General features: G+C 39.8%; 2 protein-coding genes across 3 annotated transcripts in view; one reads left to right on the top strand and one right to left on the bottom strand.

The window, feature by feature from the left end:
- Nucleotides 1–16,980, bottom strand: part of MOB1B (MOB kinase activator 1B) — a 60,052-nt gene extending 43,072 nt beyond the window's left edge. The window contains exon 1 of the mRNA XM_022599403.3: nt 16,706–16,980. Within this exon, the coding sequence (XP_022455111.1) occupies nt 16,706–16,719 (14 nt within the window). The 5' untranslated portion in view covers nt 16,720–16,980. The remainder of the gene's footprint in view (nt 1–16,705) is intronic.
- Nucleotides 15,943–25,533, top strand: LOC111187601 (uncharacterized). 2 transcript variants are annotated; one of them, XR_016393320.1, is made up of 4 exons: nt 15,944–16,458; nt 20,387–20,457; nt 22,393–22,449; nt 23,687–25,533. XR_016393320.1 is itself a non-coding variant. In XM_089912028.1 (3 exons), the coding sequence occupies exon 1, from the start codon at nt 16,431–16,433 to the stop codon at nt 16,920–16,922; it is 492 nt and encodes a 163-aa protein (XP_089768154.1). In that variant the 5' UTR covers nt 15,943–16,430; the 3' UTR covers nt 16,923–20,457; nt 22,393–22,449; nt 23,687–25,533. The 2 variants fall into 2 exon arrangements, 1 of the variants encoding a protein (XP_089768154.1); XM_089912028.1 differs by having other exon boundaries at nt 15,943–20,457.
- The last annotated feature ends 360 nt before the right edge of the window (nt 25,534–25,893 follow it).

The raw sequence follows: 25,893 nt of genomic DNA, 5'->3' as shown, positions 1-25,893 counted from the left end.
AGGCTCCGGACGCGCAGGCTCAGCGGTCATGGCTCACGGGCCCAGCCCGTGGCACGTGGGATCCTCCCGGACCGAGGCACGAACCCGTGTCCCCTGCATCGACAGGTGGACTCTCAACCACTGCGCCACCAGCGAAGCCCCACACTGTCCTTTTTTAATAAGCAATTGTAGAAAGTGTGAAGTCATGTAATGTCAAAAAATACAACTAAAACAGTAAGACACTTGGAATTCTTGGTATAATCAAGATTAGTCCCATGAGAATTTGTTTATATAACTAAGTGTAGCCTTGGAAAATCACAAGATCCCAGAGTCTCAACTGGTTCATCTAAAAATAAGAGGTTGGAACAAAATCTTCTCTATTCCTAAAAATCACTAAATGTAAATTATTTCTCCAGAGATTTAATCTCATTCTTACCAATCCCACAAGCCACCATAAATCTTTTCAAACACCATAAGGAAGAAACACTGAATGTTGTCAAATATAAAACTGTCTTTTTTAGAAATAAGAAAACGAGGCACAAAAGTATGATTTTACCCAACTTACACACTCCAGATCACAAGAATAACTGAATTCTTCTATAAAGGAACTGAGGGAAAATATTTCTTTTAATCAAGATTGTTTCATTCTCCCTTTCTGTTCAGAAGCAAGGATTTCCATATTTCAGACCACCAATGGTTTAAGCATGAGCTTATGGTGCCCAAGCATAGGACAAATCATGATGCTTCTAAAGAAAGGCTAAAAACAAGAACGGCTGGTGGCTATCAGTGTGATGTCAAGAAAGTCCCTGTGAAAATAATACACAGATGCAGCCAAACCTGAGAATGCACGGCAAAGAAAGGGCTGTATAAAATTCCACGAAAGATACAAGTTAAAAAAAAAAAAAAAAGCCCCTTTAATCCTAATACAGTCAACTGTAAAAGTGACATTTCACATTATCTGAGATTCAGTAATGCTCCCCAGTACCTGGAAAGGGCTTGAACTGTGACTATTTAAAAGTAAGAGAGAATAACACAAATGAGTGAAAAACATAAAAGAGGAGAAAAAAGTAAAAAACGCATAAAACTAAATGAAAAAATCTTCCCCTCTTCTCTCCAGTTTCTTTTTGAACTAAGTGAAATGTAAATATCAGAACTGCCATAAAAAGAACAAATTCATTAAGGCTAGCAGGATTCCTCACACACACAAGTATGCAAAGTATTTACTGATAAAGTAATAGTGTTCTGAGTTTTTATAACACATAACTTACCCATGCTTATTATAGTTTGACCTGTAAGTGCTCAAAAACAACAAGCATATCATAAAGGCATATTCTTCAGATTCATAAGCAATTAGACACTACTATTCACTCAAAGTTTGGGGAAAAGATTCTCCACTTTGAAATAATCCAGAAAGAAAACCCCTGGTGAAGCTCTCTATCAAACTCCATGAGAAAGACAATAAATGTGTTGAGAGTAACAAGTGAAAAGCAGTTTTACATCTACCTCCAGAATCTATAGGTAATTTGTACAGCTCCAGGTATGTCCTCTGCCTCCCAAACATGTTTATCATTTGCATTAAATTATCAGTTTCCTATCCACATTAAAATATCAGAAAGATAACTTAGAAACAAAAATTCCGATTGGAGTTAAATACCTCATTTTGTAAAATCCACCTCTACAGATAATCTGTGCCTATCTTGGAGAAAAGTAATATTTTCCTAGCAAGTTATTAAAGAATTTTAAAATTATATTCTACAGTTACTTTTCATGACTATTTTTAAATTTCACTTATTAAAAAATTACATTCTCAATTTTAACATAAAAGATATAATTTTCCCCTTTTAAATTAAAAGAGAAAAAAGGATGATGACAATAAAAGCAAACACCCTAACTATGCAATTAGAAATAAAGGGAACATACAACTCAACAACAAAAAATCAAACAACCCAATCAAAAATGGGCAGAAGACTCAAATAGACATTTCTCCAAAGAAGATATACAGATGGCCAATACACACATGAAAAGATGCCCAACATCACTAATTATTAGAGAAATGCAAACCAAAACTACAATGAGATACCACCTCACACAGATCAGAATGGCCCACATTAAAAAGTCTACAAATAGCAAATGGTAGAGAGGGTGTGGAGAAAAGAGAACCCTCCTACACAGTTGGTAGGAATGTAAATTGGTGCAGCTTCTATGGAAAAGAGTACAGAGGTTCCTCAAAAAACTAAAAATAGACTTGCCATATGATCCAGCAATCCCACTCCTGGGCATATATTTGGAGAAAACTATAATTTGAAAAGATACATGTACCCTAATGTTCACTGCAGCACTATTTACAATAGCCAAGACACGGAAACAACCTAAATGTCCATCAACAGATGAATGGACAAAGAAAATATGGGGTGTGTGTGTGTGTGTATACACACACACACACACACACACACACACACACAAAATGAAATACTACTCAGCCATAAAAAAGAATGAAATAATGCCATTTGTAGCAACATGCCTGGACCCAGAGATTATCATACTAAGTAAAGTAAGTCAGAAAGAGAAAGACAAATACAATATGATATCACTTGTATGTGGAATCTAAAATATGACACAAATGAACTTACTTACAAAACATAAACAGACTCACAGACATAGAAAACAAACTTATGCTTACCAAAGGGGGAAGCAGGTGGAGGAGTGATAAATTAGGGGTTTGGGATTAGCAGACACAGACTACTATATATAAAATAGATAAACAACAAGGTCCTACTGTATAGCACAGGGAACTATATTCAGTAACCTGTAATGAACCATAATGGAAAAGAACATGAAAAAGAATATATATATGTATAACTGAATCACTTTGCCGTATGTCAGAAACTAACACAACACTGTAAATCAACTATACTTCAATTAAAAAAGAAAGGAAGAGGGACTTCCCTGGCAGTCCAGTGGTTAAGACTCCGTGCTTCCAATGCAGGGGTTGTGGGTTTGATCCCTGGTTTGGGAACTAAGATCCCACATGCTGCGTGGCGTGGCCAAAAAATTTACAAAAAAAAAAAAAAAGAGAGAGAAGGAAGAAAAAGAGAGAAAGAGGACAGAAATTCTTTGGAAGAATCTTTACTATTAACCTGTTTACTTGGTTATATGTAAAGACATATTTACATATATATGTATATATTTATATATATTTACACATATACATATATATTTTTATATATATATTTGAAGCCCAAGAAGCTCTCACAATTATTATTCCTAGCTGTGCGATGCTGGTGGAGATGCAGGGATATGAGCACTCACATTCACTGCTACTGGAACACAATTTACAGTGGCAGATAGGGAATGTGCCTGGCATATATCGATTCTTGAAAAAAGGGTAAAACAACAAGGTCTCTACAAAATTGTAAAATAAAGATCCAATAAATAGGTGTTCCAAATCTTTCTGTGCTCAACAGCCACCTATTTCTAGCTCCCCAAAAGTCTTTGGAAGGGAAAAATTAGAGCAGAATGAAGGGAATCACTCATATCTCCTCCACCTACCACCATGTAAATACTTGAAAATGTCACTGACTTGTTAAAAAAAAATTTTCTTACTTCTAATTTATCTCTCCCCGCACCTCCCCGCCCCATCCCCTTTGGTAAGCATAAGTTTGTTTTCTAAGTCTGTGAGTCTATTTCTGTTTTGTAAATAATTCATTTGTATCATTTTTTTAGATTCCACATGTGATACCATATTAAAAAAATTTTATTACCAAGTATGTAATATATAACAGGCACTATGCTAGATGGTAGAGATTTAAAAATAATTTTTGAAACTGCTGCATCTTCAAAGAGGTCACATATCTGATGAGGAAGAAAGGCCTGAAAACTGACAAGTACAATATCTTTTTGATACGAGCTATAATAAGGACTATGGAGGACACTGAAATGGTACCGAACAAATTGGTAAGGGGACAGAGGTCAGGGAAAAAGAGTTGGCTCCTGAACTAAAGAAATGGAGGTGGGATGGAGAAGGGCTCCAGCCAGAACAACAGGATCAGCACTTAAAAAAGCAGGCAGAAGTGGGAAAAATGCATGTTGAAAGAAATGCAAATAAAATGGCTAAGCTCAGCGCAGGGAATACACGGAAGGAAAGAGCAGATGAGGCTGGAGTGCTAACAAACAGCATTATCATGGGTGCTCTTTATGCCTTGGGACTCTGCCAATCACTTCCAGCCCATTCTAACCCCTACCTGAGAAGCCCAAGTAAACTGCAGGAAGAAAGTGGGCCAAAGGATTCCAGCCGCCTCCTTTCCCTATTAAAAAACACGATGCTGGACTGGAGCAATAGTGGCAACAGTGCAAAATTAAGCAAGGCTGGCCCCCGGATTCATATTTTAGGCCTCTGCCTAAAAATACAGAAGTACATATTTGCAAAACTTCTGCTGTTTTGAATACATGAATATACCAGACACGTAACTTTTATAAATACCGAAGGCAACTATTTCACACCTACACCCAAAGAAGTATTCTCACTGGAATATCAATAATATCAATAATCTTTAACCTTCATTAGCCAGTGGACTTAAAACTAATGAGTTTACAACAATTTTACTGAAGAGTACATCCATGTAATATGCTGGTCTCCAATTTTAAGATTCTTGAGGACAGAGACCACATCTTATTTATTTCTGAATCCCTACCTTTCTCCTCCTACCACCAGCACCTAATAACACTTTGCTTATACACAGGAGACTCCAATAAATATTTATTATATTATGCAGCAATACCATGCATTTGTTAACACAGCTAAACAACATTTGAATTCAGAAAGAGTTTACATACTGGGCTTGGGAATTTCATGAGCAAGGGTACTAACAGTGTTTGCACAGGACCCTCTGGTTGTTGAAAACCTCCATATACATTCTCTTGTTTAATTCTTGCAGTTACCCAACGGAATAGGCATTCCTTTCCTCCCAGTAAACAGAGGAAACAGAAGAAATTAAGTGACGTGCCCAAGGTCACATGGCTAGTGACAGACCAAAGACTCTGAAACCCAGGTGTCCTCACTCACAGGCCACTGTTCTTTCCATGACAACCTTTAGTCTATCAAAAATATTTACATATTGAGGACATATTTGCCAAGCAGGGTACTGACATGCTGGGAAATAAAACAGTGAACAAACCTTATGAAACTTACAGTCCAGGAAGGGGGAAAAGACCTTTAATAATAATTATAAATAATTACAAGTGTGCAAAGACAACCAGAGAACCTAACCTTGAGGGCTGTTAAAGAAAATTTTTTTAAAAATTCACTGACATTTGTTAAAGATGGTAAGGCAGATTTTATTCAGGAACAATGAGGTAGATATAGGGACTACTGCAATGGGATTTTACAGTATGGGAGAGAGACGGAGTTCAACTCCAAATACAGCATGGGCAAGAGGGAATGTATAACGAAGAAGCAGGGTGTGGGGGTGAGTGGATAGAAAAATGACTAAGAGGAAATATCAGGGGGGAAAGGGGACGGGGCGGGGGGTGTTGTGTTTCTGGTTAAACTGACCTAACAGGATTCTTTTTTTTTTAATAAATTTATTTATTTTATTTATTTACTTTTGGCTGCTTTGGGTTGTCATTGCTGTGCGCGGGCTTTCTCTAGTTGCAGGGAGCGGGGGCTACTCTTTGTTGCGGTGCGCGGGCTTCTCATTGCGGTGGCTTCTCTTGTTGCCGAGCACGGGCTCTAGGCACACAGGCTTCAGTAGTTGTGGCACGTGGGCTCAGTAGTTGTGGCTCGCGGGCTCTAGAGCGCAGGCTCAGCAGTTGCGGTGCACAGGCTTAGTTGCTCCGCAGAATGTGGGATCTTCCATGACCAGGGCTCAAACCCGTGTCCCCTGCACTCACAGGCAGATTCTTAACCACTGCGCCACCAGGGAAGCCCCTGACCTAACAGGATTCTTGCTGAAGACAGGCAGGGGTGATCCATACATCACCTGAGGGATGGTGGCGGAGGAGGAAGCTGATCAGATGTTGATGGTGGTAGGGGACTGTGGTTAACCTGACTAGCAGGGTTCTTGCTAAAACTAGACTTTACAAGGAAGTGCACAGATGGACCTATTAGAACTCAAGACCTGACCAAAGTTTGGCCAGGCAAAGAATCTTTGTCAGGGCCTCAGAGTCTCTCAAAGACAGAGGTAGTATTATACTGAATCCCAAGGATTTTTTTTTCTCCTTTACCTTACTTTGAATTACTTAACTCAATACACAGGCATCCATCGACTTACTATTGTCTAAAGCTTCTAAAACTTGAAGGTGCTCTTTAAAGGAAGGGATCTTATTAAAATGCATTCTATTTCAAGGATTGGAGTCTGAAATCTTGCATTTCTAACATGCTCCTAAGTGACGCCAAAGTTCCTCACTTTAAGTGTCTAAAGTAGACTTCTCAAGGGTTATAGTTATGGGAGTTCCCTCATGACCTAGTGGTTAGGATTCTATGCTTTCACTGCCATGGCCCGGGTTCAATGCCTGGTCGGGGAACTGAGATCCCACAAGCCATGCAGTGTGGCCAAAAAGAATTCAGAAATAAACATATTTTAAGTTTAAAAAAAAAAGAGTTATAGTTATGCATAGTTATGATCTCCTCAGTCCTGGGGGTGGCCTTCTGTCACCAGAGGGTCAAAAGTAGCCTTTAGTCCCAACGGTGCTAAATAAAATGACAGTGATACTTTCTTAATACTGAATGAGAAAAAAAAAAAAAGGTAAAGATATCTCTAGAACCTACAGTTATCACATGACAATACATTCCCAACAGCTTATAAACATGCTACCATTTGAGCAAAAGCTAAAATTTTTTCCCCGTTTTTATTTATTTATAACATCTTTATTGGAATATAATTGCTTTACGATGTTGTGTTAGTTTCTGCTGTATAACAAAGTGAATCAACTATACATATACATATATCCCCATATCCCCTCCCTCTTGGGTCTCCGTCCCACCCTCCCTATCCCATCCCTCTGGTGGTCACAAAGCACCGAGCTGATCTCCCTGTGCTATGCGGCTGCTCCTCACTAGCTATCTATTTTACATTTGGTAGTGTATGTATGTCCATGCCACTCTCTCACTTTGTCCCAGCTTACCCTTCCCCCTCCCTGTGTCCTCAAGTCCATTCTCTACATCTGCGTCTTTATTCCTGTCCTGCCCCTAGGTTCATCAGTACTATTTTTTTTTTTAGATCCCATACATATGTGTCAGCATGTGGTATTTGTTTTTCTCTTTCTGACTTACTTCACTCTGTATGACACACTCTAGGTCCACCCACCTCACTACAAATAACTCAATTTCATTCCTTTTTATGGCTGAGTAATATTCCATTGTATATATGTGCCACATCTTCTTTATCCATTCATGTGTTGATGGACACTTGGGTTGCTTCCATGCCCTGGCTATTGTAAACAGTGCTGCAATGAACATTGTGGTACATGACTCTTTTTGAATTATGGTTTTCTCAGGGTATATGCCCAGGAGTGGGATAGCTGGGTCATATGGTAGTTCTATTTTTAGTTTTTTAAAGAACCTCCATACTGTTCTCCATAGTGGCTGTATCAATTTACATTCCCACCAACAGTGCAAGAGGGTTCCCTTTTCTCCACATCCTCTCCAGCATTGTTTCTAGATTTTTGATGATGGCCATTCTGACTGGTGTGAGGTGATACCTCCTTGTAGTTTTGGTTTGCATTTCTCTAATGATTAGTGACGTTGAGCATCTTTCATGTGTTTGTTGGCAATCTGTATATCTTCTTTGGAGGAATGTCTATTTAGGTCTTCTGCCCATTTTTGGATTGGGTTGTTTGTTTTTTTGTTATTGAGCTGCATGAACTGCTTGTAAATTTTGGAGATTAATCCTTTGTCAGTTGCTTCATTTGCAAATATTTTCTCCCATTCTGAGGGCTGTCTTTTCATCTTGTTTATGGTTTCCTTTGCTGTGCAAAAGCTTTTAAGTTTCATAAGGTCCCATTTGTTTATTTTTGTTTTTATTTCCATTTCTCTAGGAGGTGGGTCAAAAAGGATCTTGCTGTGATTTGTGTCACAGAGTGTTCTGCCTATGTTTTCCTCTAAGAGTTTTATAGTGTCTGGCCTTACATTTAGGTCTTTAATCCATTTTGAGTTTATTTTTGTGCATGGTGTTAGAAAAGGTTCTAATTTAATTCTTTTACATGCAGCTGTCAAGTGTTCCCAGAACCACTTACTGAAGAGGCTGTCTTTTCTCCATTGTATATTCTTACCTCCTTTATCAAAGATAAGGTGGCCAGGGCTTCGCTGGTGGCACAGTGGTTGAGAGTCCACCTGCCAATGCAGGGGATGTGGGTTCGTGCCCCAGTCCGGGAAGATCCCACATGCCATGGAGTGGCTGGGCCCGTGAGCCATGGCCGCTGAGCCTGCGCTTCCAGAGCCTGTGCTCCGCAACATAAGAGGCCACAACAGTGAGAGGCCCACATACCGCAAAAAAAAAAAAAAAAAAAGATAAGGTGACCATATGTCCATGGGTTTACCTCTGGGCTTTCTACCCTGTTCCACTGATCTATATGTCTGTTTTTGTGCCAGTACCATACTGTATTGATTACTGTAGCTTTGTAGTATAGTCTGAAGTCAGGGAGCCTGATTCCTCCAGCTCCGTTTTTCTTTCTCAAGATTGGCAAAAGCTAAAATTAATACAGCTCAATTGAGGAACATTTTGGTTCCCAAATGTCTAGCCACTTAGAATTGTACTTTTTGGTATAGTTTGGCTCTAACTACAATCTGAAAAATTTTTTTTTAATTTCAGTTCTTGATAACTTGCCAATTCCCAAATTAAAAATTGACAAGGTTAACAAAGGACTGATTAAAAGCTTGAACGTTCTGACAAATAAGACCCCTTTGGGAGTCCTTAACAATAGAGAGGAAACACAAGCATCAGTCCTCAAAACAATGCTGTGTTCCAGTTGAGACTTCAGTTTTGACAAATCGGTGTTATTCACTGACTCAAAAGTACAATTTCTAAGAGTTGAAAATAAGAGAACCAGTTGAACATTTGGCAGGGTGTGGGGAAGGGTTAGGGAGAATGGAACCAGGCATACGTGAGTACAACCTATAACCAACAGGGAGTTTTTAAACAAAGAGCTATTTCATTAGTTAAATCTAATGCTACAGGGCACCAGCAAACAAACAGATTCTCTAAAGAGAAGGTCATGCTGCTGCCCATCTGTGTGGAACATGATCTGGGCATCGAGATACCAGAAAAGTTGCCATAAAAGACTTTTACCCCTACTGTTTCCACTTTATTCTGTGTTTATACTGAATACTAAGAAATTATTTAAGTTAAACCATTAACTATTTCTACAAAGAAACACACAAAAATTAACACCCAATACTATAACTACTGAACTATTCTCATCAAATTTCAATTTGATAACAACAAGAGAACTTAGGGAAAAAAATAAAACAATAGTAGCAATAAAATAAGATTCAGTCTTTCCATTACAAATATTAATAAGGCTGCTTGACTATGAGGTACTTAGACTATTATCCAAATAATGTTTGTTTACCTTCAAACTCCTGCTTTTAAGTTCTAACTTCAGAAAATCAAAGTAGCACCAATACATATGATAATAAAGCTACAGAAATTGGCTATGATTTAGTAATCAGAAATGATGACTATGTTTATAAAAAATAATAACAGCTACAAGCAACCATCACACTGTTGAGATATTGACAATGAACTAGATATCACTGCTGCACATTGAGCTAGGCCTTTTACGTTCAGGATATCTAATCCTCCCAACATCTCTGAGGTATTGGTCCTAAACACAGGGAAAAAATTAGATTACTATCACACTCATACCACACATAGTGGAGTCTGAGACCACTTTCATCCTTAATATGGCAGAAGGAGGGGTCCACACATGCTCAGGAGAGGAGTAATGGTGGCTGGATGACAGCTGGAGGCCAAGCCACATGGAAGGTGGCCAGGCAGAGTTAGAAGAATAGCTATATTTACAGAGGTCTGAACAAATAAGTATATTGAGGATAATGGGAGCAAGGTTTCTCACTGACAAAGGAGAAAGTGAAAAATACATAAATGGATAAGACTAGGATGAACCCTGTGCTCAGAATTGCAGGAATTAGTGTGAACTCATTGGGTATATATGGATAGATATAGAATAAAATATTTGGATGTAAATTTGTATGGGTATGTATTTTCTAGCATTGTCCAATGAGAGGGCCTGGGAAGAGCAAAACATATGTAGTAATAAGCACACCTATCACCTAAATTCTGGTTTCCAAATACTATTCATCACTGGCCAGAACCAAGGCCCTTAGAGAAATGGCCAGTTCCAGGACTGAGGCAGAGAAAGTATAAGATAAACCTGGGGGACTTCCCTGGCGGCGCAGTGGTTAAGAATCTGCCTGCCAATGCAGGGAACACGGGTTCGAGCCCTGGTCTGGGAAGATCTCACATGCTGTGGAGCAACTAAGTCCCTGCACCACAACTACTGAGCCTGTACTCTAGAGCCCGCGAGCCACAACTACTGAGCCCGTCATCCACAACCATTGAGCCTGTGTGCCACAACTACTGAAGCCCACGCGCCTAGAGCCTGTGCTCCGCAACAAGAGAAGTTACCACATGAGAAGCCTGTGCACCGCAACGAAGAGTAGCCCCTGCTCGCTTTAACTAGAAAAAGCCCACACACAGCAACAAAGACCCAATGCAGCCAAAAATAAATTAATTAAATAAATAAATTTTTTAAAAAAAGATAAACCTGGAATATCTGATTGTGCCGGAAAGTAACGGAGTACTCAGAAAAAGACAGGAACAAATCAAAGGGACACAGAAGCCAGCCTGAACAGGACTCCAACTAGCTAAAACTGAGACAATTTGAGCACCAAGATAAATAATGATTACAGATTATAACTCATTAAATAAAATAGGAACCCATGAGTTCACACATACTAAAAAAAAAATTAAATGGGAAGAATAAGTGATCCCTTACAGTAAAAATGTCAAATAATAAATATAAAAGCAATGACAGAATTAGAATATTGGCAAGCATCATAGTAGTAATACAGAGAAGAAATATCAATGAACACTCAAACTAGTAGGTGAAAATGGAAGGATAGTTACATAATCTCAAAATAGCGCCCGACAAAATATTAATCACAAAAAGAAAAAATATGTAATAACTTTATACTGGACAATCTTTATAGACACTTTCATCAAAAGAATCACCTCCAACAATGGACAAACATACATTATGTGCACCTGATAAGATGCTGTAAGAAAAACATGTATCACACCTGTGATACTTGTGCCTCAAATGCACAACCAGGTCTCACCACAAGGAAACATCAGACAAACTCAAACTGAGAGATATTCTACAAAATGACTGGCCTGTAGTCCTCAAAGATATAAAAATCCTGAAAGTCAAGGAAAAACTAAGGTAATGTTTCAGTTTGAAGAAGGCAGCACAAAACTGGGTATGATACATGATTCCTGACTGGATCCTTTTGCTGAGGATGACATTATTGGAGCAACTAATGAAACTAAATGGGTTCTCTGGATAAGGAATATATGGGAGTTCTTTGTGCTATTCTTTGCAGCTTTTCTAAAAATTTGAAAATGTTTCAAAATAAAACTTAAAAATCACTTCTGCAAATGAACAGGTTTCACAGCTACACTTTAATTAAGCATGCTATAAACGATGGCCTTAAGTTAGTTAATTGATACAAAACAAAAATGGAAGTTACACCCCTGAAACTAATGTTATACATCAATTATATCTCAATCTTTTAAAAAATGGAATGTTGGAAGAAAGGAGAGTTTAAAACTTCTCTATAGACTTAACATTCCTAATAGGTACCATTTTTCTTGAAGTAACACAAGTATTCTGCTTCAATACCTCCTAGTCAAATATACATTTGAAGACAAGTACTACATGTGCTTTCATATATCAGAAACTCCAAAGATACAAAAACTCTTCAAGTACATCAAGGAAAAAAAGTCGTTAATGGTAAAAGTAATCACATAGTAATTATTTTGCACTCTGTAATGTAAAACAAAAGCAATCCTGTATCAGATGGTAAGAGTAAACTAAGGACAGCCAAGTATTGATATTTGCAATTCCCAAAACTATAATTCTGAAAAGATGACCATACTTACTTCAACTCCCTCCCCCCACCCCCGAAAAAGCATAACTTATTAAATTGGTTGGTCAGATAACAAAACTGCAAAGATAATACTTGGTCAACAGCCACTCAAAGTGATGCTGTAGAAGTATACTGACATAAAAAATTCACAAGTGAAAAACCTGGTCTATGGACAGTAGGGATCCATTTGTGTATTTTTACATATGTACAAACAAAAACGTGACAGAAAAGATTAGGAAGTGATATCACAAAATACAATAGTTATCTCTGAAGGTGTGATTATGAGAGATTTTTATTTTCTTCCTTTTCTTAAAAGTATTTTGTGATTACTCCAACATGTGTATTATTCTTTCTTTTTTTTTTAAACATCTTTATTGGAGTATAATTGCTTTACATTTTTGTTAGTTGCCGTTGTATAACAAAGTGAATCAACTAGTATTATTCTTACACTAAAAATAAAAGTCAAAAATAATCTTAAAGTATTATTTAAATTTAAAGGTTTCTATTTTCTCTTCCACCATTATATTCCTGATGACCCTTAGAAAGCAGTCCTCACAGTATGAGATATTAATACCTGGTCATGAAAGACTTCTCTTAAAAACAAGGCCTATATGAATACCACCTTTTTATATAATTTTATCAATTAGATATAAGGTAATATGAGGTAGGTTCTCTGGATCTAGACTGCCAGGATTCAAATCCCAGCGACCCCACTGACTAGCTACATAATTTGAACAAATTATTTAACATCTCTTTGCCAGTTTCTTCATCTGTAAAAATGGGGCTCCTGCTAGTTATTAAATTGGGTTACTTATCTAAAGCATTTGGTGTCCGGCACATGGTAAGCACTTAGCAGGCTATTTTTATTATTAATTTCTTTTACAGGTGAGGATATTGAAGCACTAAAATCAGTTGAATCATCTGCCTGAAAACAAAGATGCTGGTATGGGGGGCGGGGTGGGGGGAGGTGTTTGGAGGAAAGAAGGAGGTAAGAGAGAAGAGAGAAGTAGAAGAAGGAGACAGAGAGAGACATATAAACACAGCTAAAACCCTGTGTCCCCTTTCCCAAATTGCTATTCTTCTGAAAACACAAGTGGCAGCTGTCTAGCATAATGTTCAAGAAATATTTCCTTCCTTTCCCAACCTCTTTGTTTCTTCCTATACAGAAACAGACCTGGTTTATATTCATTCTCATTCCTAAACCACCTTCCTACAAACTTCTGTTTTAAAGTTAACTATATTTGTTCTAACTCTGTTCCAACCAAGCAGTCTTACATTAGGAAATTACACCTTGGTTTTTTCCTAGTCAAATGTTTCTGTGGAATTCCATGTCAGAAGAGACTTGCAATCTAAAAATGCTAGAAACATAGAGAACACTCTATATATTTTTTGAATGACTGTTAAGAACTCACTCTGATCCTAAATCTCCCTCAATTTTATATGCATAAAATGTCAGGAGAGGAAAAACCCTAAGTCAAGAGACCTGTGTTCCAATTCTACCCAGGCCAATAATTAGGCCAGTAACGTGAGGTTGGTGATTTTGCCACTTTAGCAAAAAAGAGAGGAGTAAGCTGTGTTACTGATAGACCCCATCTAGCTCCCAAATTCTACAGCCTCTTGAACAAACCTGAAAATGGAGAATTCACAGGCAATTTCATGCCCCCATGATGTTTCCTCTAACTGAAATCTCCCATTTCCCCTTACCCTTTTAGAGAACTCTTGTTATACCTTCCATTAACTATCCATCACTTCTTCCATGAAATCTTCCCCCTGCTCAAATAGAACACAATGCTCTGTATTCTTTGGACCCCTATGCTTGTATTGCGTCTATTACAGATGACTGTTTATACACTGTCTACCATTTCTAGAGTCTCACATCTTGCACAATGCCTAGCACACAGAAGGTACTATGGATGTGTTTAAAGATTTGAGTCTATAAAGTTAAATTAGGTTCCTGTGAAGTTTTTGTATGCACTATCTGGGAGTTTAGCTTAATCTGAAGACACACACAGGCCAATATGCAGCACAACCAAAGGTTTGTCCCAGTTAGAATCAAAGCAGTGCAAATTTATTCTGAACCAGTGCCTACGCCAGTGCCTGCACAATGAATGATGCTTTTTATTTTGTTTTGCTTTTTGCAGTACACGGGGCTCTCACTGTTGTGGCCTCTCCCGCTGTGGAGCACAGGCTCCGGACACGCAGGCTCAGCAGCCATGGCTCACGGGCCCAGCTGCTCCATGGCATGTGGGATCTTCCCGGACCAGGGCACGAACCTGTGTCCCCTGCATCGGCAGGCGGACTCTCAACCACTGCGCCACCAGGGAAGCCCTGAATGATGTTTTTTAAATCAATAATTCTTTTCTTCTATCTTAAAGCCCTCAAGAGTTATGAGTCATCAACTTCATAACCCTATCTCACATTGCCCTTATTTTTGCAGTTTCATCCACTTATAGCCGCTTTACAAATAAGCTTCCAAGAACTGGAGAGAAATATTTGTATTTAACTCCTAAACTGCAACTCTTATTTTCTCTGCTTATCTGTTGGTACAGAAATAATATTCAGGAAATTATACCAAATAATAGATAATAACCAAAACTTTGTTCTTTCACTTCTGGTAATAATTATTTCTACTTACGAGGTGTTCACTTCAGATTTTAAACTATCAGTGGACAAAAATCAAAACCAAAAATATTAGATTAACTTTTTTGGACTGTCAAGCAGCACACGGGCAAAATATCTTGAGAATTTATTAACTGCTACGTGTGACCTGACTGAAAAATTGTGTTCCAAATAGTACAAACCCTCTAATGTGCTATCTTCATTAGTTATGGCAAGATTCTTCTTATGCAGCTAATATGCTTCAGGATAATGAACTTATCCATTACATTTCTGTAATTATTACTGAGCCATGGAAAAGCAGGATACTATTGTATTTATATTCAGAAAATACCACCCAAACCTTGCCTATCCCCTAGTTTCAGCCAATTATGGTTCTTCCCTGCTTCAAACAATTTTAGCTATGAGTTCCAAGAGACAAAGGCCCATCAGAAGCAGTCAAGGACATATCTACATTGCTATTTCAAAGACAGCTTTTAAATTCTTGAAGAAATCAAAAAACAGCAATGCAAAAAATACTCAAGATGAGAAGTTTCAAGTGGAGATGCTTGGCTATCTTGATTCAAACTAAAATAGGAAGCAAAGACGTTTATGAAATCACTCAGTCCTCTCATCTAGTACTACCTATCTGACAAACTCAGAATCAACTTCTAGGATGAGCCTAAGAAAGAGGTTTCATAAGCTCAAATATGTTAGGCAGGTTGACACAAGCCAGGCACCCCCTGTGCATATTAGAAATATTAGCAAGTCCACCTGCCGGTTAGCCTCTGTGATGGCTCAGTTTTGCTTAAACACCCTAAAAAGGATTAACATTCTAGATATAAGCTTGTGAAAATAAGGGTTAATTAAATTCTCAGGATTCAGGTGCCAATGTGATGACGAAAAATTATGGGAGGTGGGGAAAGAAGAAAATCTTTAAATGCTAATTTTCTCCACAACGGTAAAGGAGCATATGGGGTGGGTTTCAATCTCCGAGTTTTTATTAGCTTTCTAACCACAGATTAAACAGAGGTGAATCACAGCGAAGGCTTCAAAAGAGTAATTCCCCAGGTTGTAAGGTCCTGTTTTCGGAGGACCTGAGGCTTGTCTGCTGCCACCATACTCCCATCCGGCCACCCCACCTTTCTGCCCATCCCCCTCAACTCGTCTGCAATAAACGATAAGGGAAATAATGACGAGCACTAAATGTGACGTTGAGTTGGCATTTACAAATGATTTGCAAAACAACTCTCTAATCAACCCAGGGCACACTACCCAGACCCTATATGGTGGTTGTCTAAAAAGATAGAGCCCATACTCTTCAGGGTAGCACACTGGGAGGAGGGGCACCTCGGGAAAGCAAGGCGCTCCAGTCCCCAAGACCCCAGGCTGTCACCAGAGGATCCTGACGCGCAAGCAGCCGCGTTGTGTTAAATCCACAAGACTCGTCACCCCAACTTCCCACTCCTAAAACCTAAGTGGGGTATGAAAAGGGTCCTAGGGTGACGGAAGAAAGTAGAAGCTCTATCTTCTGTGCTTGGGATACAGAAATAAAAGCAATGAACAGGGGAGACGGAGGCAGACGACCGGGCACGCGTCGGATACGGGTCCTGCGCAAGAGTGGGAGGTATCTATATAGAGCGTGCAAACAAACAAACGCAAGAGAAGAGCAAGAGGAAAGGTTGGGGTGATGGAGAAATGCGGACGCAGGCATGGGGGTGTGTCGGGACTTGGGGTCCGGGGAGAAAGAGCCTCCTTGGGGGCCGGAGGATTCCCCGCCTGCTCGAAGCGGGCCGGGGAGGCGGCGGCGGTCAGGCAACGCGAGCATTCGGGGCAGGTTCCCCTAGACCTGGTGGGTGGGAACGCCCGGGTCAAGCAGCTAGGGGCAAAGCTGGGAGAAGGGTGGGGGACCCGCGGCCCAGGTCTCCTGAACAAAGCCGGTGCGCGCTGGGCCTGGCTACTCACAACAAGAAGCTCATGTCGGCCGTGGCGTGGGCTGCGTGCTCGGCGGTCGCGAGGCCTCGGGGTGGCGGCGACGTCGGCGGCCAGGCAAGGAGAAGAAGGAGGAGGAGGAGAGGATGAGGAGGCGGGGAGCGCCGGCTGCTCGGCGGCCGCAACTTGTTCGGCTTTGCTAGTTCCAATGGCTGGCAGAGGGTGCGGAAGTGGGAAGCGCAAGGCTTGAATCACTCAGTGGGAGGAGAAGCAAAAAGGGGCGGAGAAAGGGCCACTCGCCTCCTCCACAGAGAACAACCACCGCGACCGCAGCGCTGCTCCCCCACCACTTCGTCTCCAGCCCCTCGCTGCCCCTACCCCGTGAGCTCTCGCGAGAGCGGCGCGCGCCCACCCTGCCCCTCCCGTTGCGACCCAGGGTCCCCTACTTTCTGGACACCTTTGCAGCCCCGGGCCACGCCCCGCAAGTGTGCTGGGGCCACCCGTTTGGTCGAGGCCAGTCCACCCGGTTGGGGGTCGTGGCAGAGCGCTCCGAGCTGCTTAGCTGGGTTTCAGCGGTCAGGAAGGAAATTGGCTGCAACTCTGGGATGTCAGAGTCCTGCAGTGAGGGATGGAATTGCCACCAGAGTTCTGCCCACTGTGAGTGCCCAGATGAAATGTTATGGAGTCTCTCTACTACGTATGTCAAAACAGGAGTGAGTTTCATCTGGTTGGAATGGTTTGGGTGTGGTTCCGCCAGAAGAGAGGAAAGGATCTAAATGGGCTTTCAAGGCTCCTGTCGTCTTATGGGCATGTTTTAAACCCTAAACAAGGAGATGGTTAGGGTCCATCACTGTCTGAACAGGCAAGTGAGGCTGTCAGCAGCAGCTGGGAAAACTGCTGTGGTGACATATCCAAGTTATATGGAGCAAATAGATTATAAAGCCTTGCCCTGGGCCCCTTAACTATGTGAAATGCAAGTCCTTCTATAAGGGGGTACTGAATTCTTTCTAGCTTCTAAAATGTTTTGTGCATCAGAGTGCTCAGTGGCTATAATGGACTTGAGCTCCATAAATGCTTAATCAGCGTTGCCACCAGCCCACCACAGCATTATCGATTTGGGTACCGATTTATTTTACGAAGAGATGTCCATCTTCTTTACTCACAACACCCGTCAAATCTACAAGTAACTTTTTCAAAGAATCTTAACAAAATTTAAATTCTGTGCAGCTAGTAACCCACCTTGGGCTAATAGACTTGAAGGAGGTGCCAATATGAAATGTGTTCTGTTGAGTTTATGTACTATTAGTTTGGCATGTCAGTAAATCAAACCATTTTTTAAAACAAGAAAATATTGAAGTGTTGATACTATCTCAGGAACAGCAGAGGTCACTGGAATAATTTGAAAAGACTTAAGGCTCCAAAGGTGCTGGAAAGGAGGGAGAAGGAGGCGTTATCTTACTATACTGAAAATCATGGATTTATGACACAAAAGCCCTGTGTTCCAGATTTTGATATGATACAGATTTAATATACAATTCCGTAAGGGTCTTCTGACAATGACATGAATGACCAGATTAGGATATTATCTTTTATTTTGGGAAGAGTAAGTCTGTAAACCTGTTAGAACAACAGTTTCACCCCCTTTAAAATGAGCGCTTTGAATTATTACATGATCTCTAAGATATCTTCCAGTTTTAAAATTCTGTCATGCCAGGGACATCCTTTAGATTACTGGCAGACAATTTCCATCTGCTCCCTGGTTTGGTAGGCTGGCTTATGTAGCCTTGCTTTTGGTCTAACTAAATTTAAATGAATCCTATGACTCTTGAGTCAGGGCAATGATTGGGAGAGGACAGAATCTGCAAAAATACTGAGTTCTTTATCATACCACTAGGAGAATTGCCTGAAATTAACAGCTGATAAAACATAAATGTATTGGTCGTAAAAATGAGAGAGGTGTCATGTTAATAATACAAAATATAATTTCAGAGGTTAGACATTTAAATCAAACAATGACTGTCACTTAAAATTATTCAGCACTTAAAAATATTGGGCAGTTTAGAATCAAAGAGAGACTATATTCAAATAGAGATTTCTAATTCCACGTTCTTCTTCACCAATCCAAATTTCATATCACTCTCTTCCTAAAATTTCAATTTCCAAAAGTTACTCTCCTAATCAAAATCTTATTTTGTTTATGAAGCAAGATTATTAAAATTTATATTCTATGGGGCTCCCCTGGTGGTGCAGTGGTTGAGAGTCCGCCTGCCGATGCAGGGGACACGGGTTCATGCCCCGGTCCGGGAAGATCCCACATGCCACGGAGCAGCTGGGCCCGTGAGCCATGGCCGCTGAGCCTGGGCGTCCGGAGCCTGTGCTCCGCAACGGGAAAGGCCACAACAGTAAGAGGCCCACGTACTGCAAAAAAAAAAAAAAAAATTATATTCTATCCACCAGTTTCTCAAAGAAGTGGAATTATAACATGAATAGAATAGAATAGAATGTGAGTGGGTATATGCCTTCACATATCTTTAAATATTCATTCAAGTTAATTTCTTATCATAATAAACAAGTAAGTATATTTATATAAATATAAACAAACAAGATAATTATAAATTGTGGTAAGGTATAAAATAAACTGAATAATGTGACAGAGAGTAGTGGTGAAGGAAGATCTAATTTAGATTGAGTGGTTAAGTAAGGCCTCTCTAAAGAGGTGAAGTTTTGCTGAGACCTGAAGGAAGAAGAAGGAGCCAGCCTTGCAAAGAGCTAGGGAATGATCATATTCTGGTAGAGGGGATAAAAAGTACAAATGCTCTAAGATAAGAAAGAGCTTAAAGGTTCTCAGAACTGACAGGTTATGGCCTGGGCAGCCTGAGCAAGAAGAGTGGCGTCAGATAAAGCTGGACATGTAGACTGAGGGCTGGCTGGGACTCACAGCCATCTGGTTTTATTTTAAGAACATAGAGGAGTCAGCCGAGAAGTAAAATAGTAAGAAGTTAAGATAAATAATCAGAATAACATTTTATTTTTTTAATTTGGAAAATTTCAAACACATAAAGAGGGGAAGAAATTAGTATAATGAATCCATCACACAGCTTCAACAATTATCAGCTCATGATCCTTGAGTAACATTTTAGAAAGATCACTCTCCCTTCTTGTGGAGAGTGTTCCGGAGGAGGCAAACATGTCAGCAGGGATGCCAGAAGACTTATTGTAATAGCACAATTGTTTCTCAACAGCTGTGACTTGGTTTAGGGTGGTGTCATTAATAATAGAAAGAAGAAGTTAATAATCTCAAAATGAACAGCACTTGGTGATTCATTGATTATAGGGATTGGAGAAAAGAAGGAGTCAAAGACTACTCCTGTCATTTTGGCTTTAGTAACTGGTGGATGGTGCTGCCATTTAGTAAAATAGGGAAGATCTGAGTCACAATTTTGAGGTGAAACTAAAAGTTCCATGTTAGATATGTTAACTCTGAAATGTCTTTTAGACATCAAAGTTGCCATGTCAGGTAGAGTTTTGACAGCTGTGCAAAGTCTGGGGAGAGATCTGAACAGGAGATAAGAATGCAGGACACCTCAGTAAGTAAATATTGATAGTATTCGAAGCCTTAAGGTGGGCTTCCAAATAGGAATTTATATGCCAGATAAGAACAGACTTAGCAAAGTGTTACCTTTAAGCGTCTGTGTTTCTTTCTTCTCTTCCCAGATATCTCAGGTTTTTGATCACCATTTACTTCCTCTCCTTCAGTTGCAGTTATATTCTCCTTTTCCTTCAAGGTGAGGGTTTCTACAATCATAAAGAAAATGATTCATCACATCTTTTTATAGGATAAGTTGGTCACTGCCAATGTGTTAATTAATATGTTACCCTTCTCCAAGAAAATAACAGCAGGTAAAGCCAAATTTCCAAGTAGTAGATCAAGGGAAATTTCTCCTTATAGAAGTATTTCAGTTAAAAATAATGAAATAGAGAGACTTCTCCGGTGGCGCAGTGGTTAAGAATCCACCAGCCAATGCAGGGGACACAGGTGCGATCCCTGGTCTGGGAAGATCCCACATGCCGTGAAGCAACTAAGCCCCTGCGCCACAGCTACTGAGCCTGCACTCTAGAGCCCCTGAGCTTGCGTGCTGCAATTACTGAAGCCTGCGCACCTAGAGCCCATGCTCCACAGCAAGAGAAGCCACTGCAATGAGAAGCTCACGCACCGCAACAAAGAGTAGCCCCCGCTCACATAGCCCCCGCTCACGGCAACTAGAGAAAGCCTGTACACAGCAACGAAGACCCAACACAGCCAAAAAAAATAAAAATGAAAGAAATAGGAATGATTGAATTATTATTAGAATATCACTATTTTTGCAACCCCTAATGGATTAATGGATCTAGACATTGATCACCAATGGCTGCTAGTATCACAAGAGAGACAACCACACTTTATGTGTGTCCTGATGGAAGACTATATCATCACCTGTGAAGAAGTCTTGCCAACAGAATAGAACCTGAATCTGATCAAGCCTCTATATCAGATTTATCAAATTACAGGAAATGTAGGGCACAGAAGAATATGGTAAAGAACATGTTAAATGACTCAACAGGGATGCAAGCAACAAATCCAAACAGTGGGGAAAATATGCAGGACCTAATTTCTTCAGCAAATGAATTGCAAGAAATAAATAGAGCTGAAGGAGAGACATAGAGGTTGAAAGATAAGAGACATATCATCCAGCTGTAACGTGTACAGTGATTTGCATCTCGATTCAAATAAGCAGTCTGAAAAAGAACAATAGCAAATGTTTATGTCATTTATAGACAACCAAAAAATTTAAACATTGGATATTTGATGTTACTAAGGACTAATTATTATTTGTAGTGATGATGTTGTGGCTGTGTTTTTTGAGTCCTTATTTTTTAGAAATATGTACTGAAATAATTGCAGTTGAAATAATATGCCTGGGATTTGCTTCAGAATAGTGTGGGAGGGGGAAAGGAAGTAGGAGTATAGATGAAGTGAGTTAGTAATTGTCAAAACCAGGTGATGAGTACATGAGGATCATTATACTGTGCTGACTACTTCTGTTTAGTTTTGAAATTTTCCATAATAAAAAGAAAATGAACAAATAGCAGGTCTCATTTTGAAAAGGCCTAGAAAAAGTGTTACTATTAATGGGGTTTTAAATGTTTAGTATAGAAGATGAGTTTTCGGACTAAGGAGTTCTTTCCTTGCCGTCACATTAGCTAGCTTTTTCTACCAATATATATATAAATGTTCTTTTACCTGTAAAACTAAAAGCAAATATTCCTAATGCCAGAGAGAAGAAATGCAGAATTCAAACCCTGTAGCTAAATCTGAGCCTCAGTATTTCTTGAGTAGCTGTTCTCTTCTGATTCGGTAATGTGATCTGACTCTGAAAGAATAGATACCTGAACAACAAACATGAGATAAAGTATACCGGGCAACAAATCTTTAGTAACCTGATAAAATGCATTCCGTTGTGCAGGAGTGTTTGGGTTACATAATATCTAGATTGATGTGGTAATTATTCCATCTAATTAGTTTATTACATATTATTTTTGCTTTTATAACTACCATTTTTTGATTATTCCTTATGGGCCAATCACTCTGCTAAGCGTTTTGTATATCTTATCTCTGTTTTATTTATTTCTTACACTTCCCCATGAGGTTGATATTAGGTGTTATTTTCCCTCTTTTATAGATAAGGAAACTAATGCTGAGAGGTTTTGTATGTAACTTGCTCAAGATCACAGAGCTCGTAAGTACAATCTGAATTCAGTAAAGTCCATTTCTTTCCCCCGCTTCCCAGGGTGACCTAAATTAGAATGAATATATTCTAAAGGAATTTTGGCATGCTACACGATCCCATTTAACATAGTTAACAATTGAACCTGATCCTTATCAATGGTCTTTAGATTTTAATTCTATATCTTCATTAAAGACAAACCAATTAATTGTTATAAATGCTTCTCAAGGACATATTATTTTTTTTAACATCGGTATTGGAGTATAATTGCTTTACAATGTTGTCTTGGTTTCTGCTGTATAACAAAGTGAATCAGCTATATGTATATATATATACATATATACATACATATACATATACACATATATATATACATATCCCCATATCCCCTCCCTCTTGCGTCACCCTCCCACCCTCCCTATCCCACCCCTCTAGGTGGTCACAAAGCACCAAGCTGATCTCCCCATGCGATGCAGCTGCTTCCCATTAGCTATCTGTTTTACATTTAGTAGTATATATATGTCAATGCTACTCTCACTTTGTCCCAACTTACCCTTCCCCCTCCCCGTGTCCTCAAGTCCATTCTCTACGTCTGCATCTTTATTTCGAGAACATATTATTTTAATGTAATAGAAAAGAATGGAAGTATTAAAGGTTGTTTGTAAAGGTTGGTGTCTCTCAATGTGTTCATTTATCACCAAAAACCATAGAGCATCAAAACACATTATAATGTGTTACAGTGGAAGAAGGATCTTCCATTGATCCCAAACTGAAAACAGTACCCTCACTTTCAAGATATTCATTCCTTTGAAGGTGAATTTTGTGCAATAGGATGCTAGATTTAAGGGAATGGTGAGGTGCAAATCATTCATTTATCAACTCAACAAGTATTTATTGTCTATTATGGGCCTCTGTGAGCAAAAAAACAAGGATATAGTCACTGCCATTACGAATCCTATGGATCACTGAGAAATACAGGCAAACAAAGAAAAGCAAAATTAGAAATTGTGTGTCAGGAAGGAAAGGTCCATGTTGTATGTGAGTGTATTACAGGAACCTCACCTATTTTGGTGGTCAGAGAATTGGATCCTATACATTCAGAAGTAAATAGTATGTATTTACTCCTTGCACTTAAATTCTTGATATATATATATATATATATATATATATATATATATATAAACAGCATAATTTAATAAAACTTCTATCTCCCCACTCATCATTGCCAAACCATTTTGGTGTCTTAAAGCACCCTGATATGGACTTCCCTGGTGGCGCAGTGGTTAAGAATCCGCCTGCCAATACAGGGGACACGGGTTCGAGTCCTGGTCCGCGAAGATCCCACATGTCTTGGAGCAACTAAGCCTGTGCACCATAACTACTGAGTCTGAGCCCTAGATCCCACGAGTCACAACTACTGAGCCCACATGCCACAACTACTGAAGCCCACATGCCTAGAGCCCATGCTCTGCGACAGGAGAAGCCACCGCAATGAGAAGCCCTTGCACCTCAACAAAGACTGGAGAAAGCCCGCATGCAGCAACAAAGACCCAAAGCAGCCAAAAATAAAAATAAAAACACTGTGATATAGAAATTTATTTTTGTTTGTGAGAAGCCAGTCTTTTAGAACTTTTCTGAAAATGCTACTTTGAGTATAATGTTGAGGATCTTAGTCATAGGACAAACATCCTAAAAGATTTCTTACATGGGCCTTCGACTTGCTCAATAAATGTTGAATTTCTTGATCTGTCAAATTTACCCTGGTTTATAATTAATTAATTGTTTTTCCCATTAAACTTAAACCATGTAGCCACTTTTCCAGTCAGCTGCATGGGGAGAAGGAGGAAGACTCCTTTTGAACCTATTCAGAGCTGCTTTTCACCAGTTGATGGTACATTGCCAAGGTCAGAAAGCCTAAAATTAACTCCACCAGCTGTGTTTACGTTTGCTTCATATAACACATGGACTCAGGGGGCTCAGTCTGCTGGGCCTGCTTGCTGCTTCAATCTGCTGTGCTCTTAAAGGTTTGTTTGCCTGGAGTGCATGTTGTGCACAAGATGTGGTAACTAAGCAGCTTGAAAGTATGTGGGGACTAAGCAAATAAGTCTCTCCTTTAACCTCAAAAACACCTAGCAACAATGTTGGGGGGAGGGGGGTGGGGGATGGAGGAGTCCCTACTGAGTACGTCAGTTGAGAGGCTTAACTTTTAACCTTGCTGAAGTTTCCCAGAGAGCAGGCTGCTGACGTGCTGTCAAAGACCAAGAGATGATGATGCAGTTTCAAGGAGTCTAAGTTTTTAGCCCACCCATCTCCATGAGGTCCTTTAGCATGAAGGACCATATATAGACATAGAGAGTATCCCAACTGGCTGCAACTTAAAAATATCCTAAGGATCAGCAGCTGTTACTTTCACCCACACAAATTCACAGTTGGCTTAATTAAATTGCGCCTGTTCTCAAGCGCTGCAACCCTTTGGGTTGTGCCCTAGGTGCTTATGCTGCCTCCCCCATCTCCATTCCCTTCCTCAGAGTAACTTAAAGCAGAATGGATGAATGAAAGAGATCACCTTATGAGCGGTTCAAGGTTTGCATCAATATAAATAATGAAATGTGGAAGTCAGATCTTGAATCCCTGCCTAGACAACCACTGGACTTCAGGGACCCTTAGTGGCTCCCAGCCTTGGCCATTTGTTCTCTCTTGCCCGTGGCTGCTCTCACACCCTCTTCTTGGCATCTGTCTCATGTTTTCCATAGTTGTCATAGTCACAACCACAGCAACCTGAGCAGACCACAATCCTCTTATAGCTGGAGACATGAGCTACTGCTCTACACGATATAATTCCCCTGTCCTGCACCAATAGGAATCTGGTCCCAGATAGTCAAACCATTTGTTTTTCCTCAGGAGAAATATTCCAACCCTCCCAGAATATCACTGTCCTTATGGTCTATATGGCATCAGGGCAGCCAGGAAGCATCTACAGAGAAGACGACCAAGATAATCAGTCCCACCTTGAAATTTGACCAAGTATATCCAGATCCCTTACTTATATAGGCTGTACTCTGTGTTTCCACACCAATCATTCCGTTTGAGTATAGGACAAAGAGATTTAGTAAAATAAAACCATAGTGGGCAGGCAGATTTCCTATCCAAAATAGAGCTTTTAAAGGAAGTAATCTTGTACTCCTTAAGGGATAAGGAGTGAGATCTTCCTGGAGCCCTGCAGGATAAAGGACCACTTATAAGAATCAGTGAGTCAGTAACATTTTTTGAAGATCTACCATAAACCAGTCACCCATGCTAAGGGTGAGGATACAAAAGCAAGGTGCAACGTTACCACACTCAGGGAGCTCATTTCTAGTGGCAGAGACTGACTTATAAACAAATAATTGCAGCACGAAACCATCCCTCTTATAACAGGATTATATGCAAAGGACTACAGGAGCCCAGCTAGTGAAA

Source organism: Delphinapterus leucas, chromosome 5 (assembly GCF_059928025.1).
Source record: "Delphinapterus leucas isolate spDelLeu-1000000601 "Yukka" chromosome 5, BTC_Dleu_Yukka2, whole genome shotgun sequence".
Lineage (NCBI taxonomy): Eukaryota > Metazoa > Chordata > Mammalia > Artiodactyla > Monodontidae > Delphinapterus > Delphinapterus leucas.
The sequence above is the reverse complement of the archived record's forward strand: the minus strand, read 5'-3'. Positions and strand labels throughout refer to the sequence as shown.